Source organism: Octopus bimaculoides, chromosome 5 (assembly GCF_001194135.2).
Source record: "Octopus bimaculoides isolate UCB-OBI-ISO-001 chromosome 5, ASM119413v2, whole genome shotgun sequence".
Classification (NCBI taxonomy): Eukaryota; Metazoa; Mollusca; class Cephalopoda; order Octopoda; family Octopodidae; genus Octopus; species Octopus bimaculoides.
In genome coordinates, this window is record NC_068985.1 from 43,593,710 (window position 1) to 43,600,124 (window position 6,415).

General features: G+C 34.3%; 1 protein-coding gene across 1 annotated transcript in view; it reads right to left on the bottom strand.

Annotated features, from left to right (window-relative positions):
* LOC106881289 (neuroglian) overlaps window positions 1-6,415 on the bottom strand; it is a 140,818-nt gene that overhangs the window by 26,334 nt on the left and 108,069 nt on the right. Inside the window, exons 14-16 of the mRNA XM_052968053.1 lie at window positions 4,751-5,115; window positions 3,129-3,354; window positions 2,604-2,734 (exon numbers count right to left, since the gene is read on the bottom strand). Coding sequence (XP_052824013.1) covers window positions 2,604-2,734; window positions 3,129-3,354; window positions 4,751-5,115 — 722 coding nt within the window. The remainder of the gene's footprint in view (window positions 1-2,603; window positions 2,735-3,128; window positions 3,355-4,750; window positions 5,116-6,415) is intronic.

A 6,415-nucleotide genomic window follows, 5' to 3' on the forward strand; every position in this document is an offset into this window, starting at 1 on the left:
CACACATATATATATATATATATATATATATATATATATATATATATATACATGTGTATGTATGTGTATATATACATGTATATATATATAACAAAAGACCGAGACCTCTGGAGATATGCTGTGACTGAGAAGACCCGCCAAATAAAGTGAGTTCACATTTGTAACCTACACCAATGTCACATAACCAGTCCACTCAAAAAGTACCTTGAATTGTAGGGTGACATGCCGTGTTTGAGGAGACCTATTGAGTCAAGTACATCAAAATCAAAAACCTTGCCAGATCAGATTGGAACCTGGTGCAGCCTCCTGGCTTGCCAGTCCCCAGTCAAACGATTCAAACCCATGCCAGCATGGAAAACGGATGTTAAATGATGATGATGATGATGATACATATCAATAAGAAACAAGTTAAAAATAATGGTCATTACATATTTTTGCTTTATTGGAGCAAATTTAGCTGACAACTGTTTCCAATGAAGGAAAAATATGTACTGGCCATTATTTTTAACTTGCTTCTTAATTATCACTCTGTATAAAAACCAGTTTGTCTGGAGCTCATCCACGGATTTACAATATAGAATTGTGATGAACCATTACTTTGGACCCTGCCACAAGATTACCTGGTGTTCTTCACTAATCTAAGGAATATTGTTAGCCTGATGTTCTAACAGAGAGCTTACGAATTATTTTGTTTGGATTGATTATCTCTCACTATTTGCTTATCATCATCATCATTTAGTGTTGAATGGTTTGACCAGGGCTGGTAAGCTGGAAGGCTGCATCAGGCTCCAGTCTGATTTGGCATGGTTTCTATGGCTGGATGCCCTTCTTAATGCCAATAACTTAGAGAGAGTAATGGGTGCCATTTGCATGACACTGGTATCTGCCACAATTGCGATTCTACTTGGCTTGATGGGTCTTCTTCTCAAGCATGACATAATGCCAAAAATCTCAGTCATTGCCTCCGTGAGGCTCAACACTTGAAAGGAACTTACCATGTGCTTCCGGCATCAGCCACTTTGCCTAAGTGAGGCCCAGCGCTTGAAAGGTGCTTTTCATGTGCCACTTACATGGCACCAGCATCATCCACAACTATGATTTCACTTGATTTGATGGGTCTTCTCAAGCACAGCATATCACCAAAGGTCTCAGTCACTAGTCATTGCCTCTGTGAGGCCCAACATTCACAGATTATGCTTCACCACCTTGTCCCATGTCTTCCTGGGTCTACCTCTACCACAGGTTCCCTCCACAGTTAGAGATTGGCACTTCTTTACACTGCTGTCCTTGTCCATATGCATCACATGACCGTACCAGTGAAGCTGTCTCTCTTGCACACCACATCTGATGCCTCTTATGCCCAACTTCTCTCTTAAGATGCTTACACTCTGTCGAACATGCACACAGACATTTCACATCCAGCAAAGCATACTGGCTTCATTTCTCTCAAGACTATGCATGTCCTTGGCTGTCTCAGCCAATGTTTCACTGTCATGTAACATTGATGTTTCGCACAAAGGCATCATACAATCTGACTTTCACTCTGAGGGAGAGGCTCTTCATTGCCAGCCGAGGCAGGAGTTCTCTGAACTTTACCCAGCCTAATCTTATTCTTACAGCTATGCTCTCGGAACATCCACCTCCACTACTAACTTGGTCACATAGATAACAGAAGCTATCTACTACCTCTAGCTTATCTCCCTGGCAGTTGATGGAGTCAGGATTTGTGATTTGTCTGCCTTCCTACTTACTAAGACTTTGGTCTTTGCTAGGTTAACTCCAAGGCCTTTCGATTCTAGACCTTGCTTCCATACTTGGAACTTCTCTAGTTCTGGTAGTGATTCAGCTATAAGAACAAGGTCATCAGCATGGAGGAGCTCCCAGGGGCAGCCTGTCTTAAATTCCTCTGTTATTACCTGGAGGACTATGATGAACAAGAGTGGATTGAGGACCGATCCTTGGTGAACCCCTACATGTACCCTGAATTCTTTGCTGTACTTGTTGCTAACCCACACCTTACTGGTAGCATCCCTGTACATGGCTTGTACAGCTCTCACCAATCACTCATCTATCTCTAGTTTCTGCATTGAACACCAGATAAGAGATTGGGGGACCCAGTCAAAGGCTTTCTCCAAGTCAACAAAAGCCAAGTACAGAGGTTTATCTTTGGTTATGTATTTCTCTTGCAGCTGCCTTACCAGAAATATAGCATCAGTAGTGCTTCTCCCAAACTGCATCTCATCTAGACTAACTCTCTCCCTAATTAATTGGGCCCCCCCTCTCTCTCTCTCTCTATATATATATATATCATCATCATCATCATCATTTAACGTCCGCTTTCCATGCTAGCATGGGTTGGACGATTTGACTGAGGACTGGTGAACCAGATGGCTACACCAGGCTCTAATCTGATTTGGCAGAGTTTCCACAGCTGAATGCCCTTCTTAACACCAATACTATATATATATATATAGAACAAATAGTGAGCGATTATCCTCATGAAATGATGATCACACACACACACACACGAAATTCAATTTATAAATGATGCTGTCTAATTAAATGTCTATAAAATTACTATATTGATATATATATATACTTACTCTGTAACCTTTGAAGACACCTCTCATTTTCTCTGTGTCAGTATTAACTGGGTCCCATCGGAATCTTGCAGATGTAGCTGTCATTTCATGGTCGGGATCTAGTTCAAAGTTGCTAGGTACTTCTAGTGGAGCTATAAAATAAAATTTAAATACTTAATGCAAGTAATATTGGGTATATGTAAGTGTTCTAAGTATCAAGTAATTAACTTAAAAAAAAAAGGAACAAACTTTTTAATTAAAAAATGAATATTGAATTCATTTTCAGAGTTAAATTTAAAAGAAACAATAGAAATATACAAAAGCTATTGAATGAGCAAAAGAAGAGTTTTTTTTATTTAAAACATTAAATCTGTAAAATACTACTATTTGTTTTGCATTTATCTTTAAAACTTATAGAAAGTACTCTTTGGAATTCTGTCTTCTTTGCTTTAGCTTCAAGAACTCTGTGTGTGTGTGTGTGTGTGTGTGTGTGTGTGTATATATATATATATATATATATATAAAATTTTGGCAAAGTTTACTTACAATCTTCCCCAGAAAATCCTTCGATTTCTTTAAGGTCGACTTGTGCATAACCTTTATCATTCTTTGCAGCAACAGTAATTTTGTATGGTTCATATGTGGTATTGGTTCTGATTTCTTTCTTAGCTTCTTCATTGCCATCAACAGTATAAGTTTCAACCTTATCATCCTTTTCAATTTTGACCTCATAATAAAATCCAGGCCCATTAAACTGCAGAGGTGACATAGGCTTTAAAAACAAATTAATAAATAAGATTACTTAAATGTATGAATTACCTGACATAATAATTATAATTATAAAAAATACAAGTAAAGTAAAGTGATCGAAAAATATAAACAATATCTTAAGTTAAGCAGTAATTCTTCACTTAGATTAAAAGAACTTGTTATTTGTAAAGAGTGAAAATAATCAAAATATTACTATTGATAGATATTTTACAAATTATGAGCAAATGAAAGACAAAATTGACCTCCAACTGTATCTAGATTCAGAATTATGCAGCTAGAACAACAATGACATACTCTGTTGTTAAGTTTGGATGATACTGAGGTATATTCTCTGTTGCAAACATTTGAGTAAGACACACACAAAGAAAATCTCCTTGACACCATAAGAATGTTTCCTATTTACCCCAAACATGATCTATATATTTCCTGATATTATGTTGATATAACTAAATCTGTTACTGTCCATCAGTTAACCCACAGTCACAAGGCATTTGTCAATCTGAGGCAATGGTAGAAGACTTCAGTGCAGGTGTCAAACCTGGAACCACATGGATGCAAAGTGAACTTTTTTTTATATAGCCATACTAGCTTTTTGTTGCTTTGCAACATCAAATGCTACACATATCTGTGAAACTACTTCAGTACATATTTAACAACTAAATGTGGCGGCGGCAAATATATTTTACGATTCTGTATTGTTACTGTTTACCTCTCGTTCAGAGATTTAATATAGCTTATTTCAGTATATTCTTCAATAAATTATTATATGAATATGATGCTGTCAATGAAGAAGTAATTATATATTATTCTCTGACTTATAACATGAATATAGTTTGGAGAAAGGGGCAGTGCCCATGGCTCTTATAGACCAGACAAGATCAGTGACATTGATGGTGCTTCTGTTCAATTCTGATTAAACTGTTGCAATTCAATGACTACAAGAAAGGCATGCAGAAAGGAAATTCCAGGGAGGAGTGAAATAAGAAAAGCAGCCAGTGTGGGACTTGGTAAATTAGACACAACATATGTAATAAGAGAAGAAATGAATCAGGAGGGCCTGAGTGGAGGTGTCTCAAATTCTAGGACTCAGAGAAGATACCTTTTCCTCAATCCTTTCCCCACAGAATTTGTATCTCTTTGTTACCCATCTTCCCAACTTTACATGTCTGGAATGTCTAGGAGGCCTGAATGGAATATGGGCACTGACTCTTACTTTGAACTAATTAGCTAAAACATTTTGATGAATACCAAAACATTATAGTGGTGGATTATGACAATGATCATAATGATGATAACAATAGTTGTTAGTGTGATAAGAAAGTGAATCTTCTTTTCTTCCAAATGTAACAGGTAAAGTGTATTCAATGAGAAAAAGAAAACTTTCAAATGTTACTTACATCCCAGACTACAACTAAGTAGTCCTTCTTGTTGATTAAGGTCCTCACATTTTTGGGATGGAATGGTGGGAAATCAGCAGCAGTTGTACACACATTATCTGCAGGTTCACTAGGTGCCCCGGTTCCTAATTCATTTACTCCCCTAACTCGGAAGGTAAAGTTTGACCAAGATGTCAATTCTGTTTCCCACTTTTCAACTTTATCATCTGTCTTGCCCTTCTCATACCAAGCATCATCAAAAGAAGTTTTGAACTCAATGATGTAATGAGTAATAGGTGAATAATTATCTTTTCCTTCTTTCCAAGCAATTGTAGCACTTTCGGGTTGACAATTAACCTTAACATCTGTAGGAGGGTCTGGGGGTCCTAAAATATAAGACAGGTTGTCATAATTATTTGTTGAAAATACATACACACACACACAGACATACATCTATTAATTTCAAATTTTGGTGGAGGGGGTAAGTCGATTACACTGATTCCAGCACTCAACTGGTACTTATTTTATCATATCAAAAGGATGAAAGACAAAGTAGACAGGGGTGGTATTTGAACCCCGAATGTTAAGGTGGACAAAATGCTGCTAAGCATTTTGCCCAGTGCGCTAACAATTCTACCAGCTCACTGCTTTATATATATATATATATATATATATGTATATATATATATTAGGGAAAAATTCCAAATTTACAGGGAAAAATTCAATTTAATTTATCAAAATTAAATTAAATTTCACAATATATAATATATAAATATATAATTTAGAGAAAAAAAACACAATTATTCAATTCATCCATGAAAATCCACAATCACATAGAAAAAATTAATAAGTAAATATACTAAAAAGACCTATAATAAAAATAAAAAAAGTACAAAGTAATAAATATTAAAATAGTAAAAATGACTACACATGTTTCATAATCATATTTTCAAGTTAAAATTAACATTATTAAAGAGATTTTAAAACTAACATTATTAAAGAGATTTTAAATATAATCGATATGTTCCTTAGAGATAATAAAAAATATAATAATATTTTTTCTAGTAATAATTTGGGAGTTGGTTATTCTACTACTAATAATGTTGGTAACATTATTTCTTCTTTTAATAGATTTAAGTTAAATAAGTTTTACAAATATAAATTAAATACTTATTCTAATAAAAATAATAAGGACCAGGATATAATTAATTGTGCATGTAGAGATAAGACCAAATGTAAATTTAATAATAAATGTGATTTGAAGGATGTGGTGTATAAATGTATAGTGACTTTAATTGATGTGAATAAATTTAATGGTTATAATTTAAATAAGATTTACATAGGATCGACTTCGAATAAAATTAAATTATGTGTGGCTCAACACATGAATTCCTTTAAGAATAGAAATTTGATTAATTCTACTGGCCTTAGTAAATATATTTGGGAACTAAAATCTAAAAATAATAAGTACATTTTAAATTAGGAGATAGCTTGTAAGGCAAAATCTTTTCTTATAGGTAGTAATTTTTGTATGTTGTGTACTAGTGTACTAATGAATTTAAGGAGATATTAAATAATAATAATATTTTGATTAACTCCCTTGATGAATGTAAAATTAAATGTAGACATAAATTAAATTGTTTATATAATAAGTTTAGCTAATTGTGTATATATATATATATATAT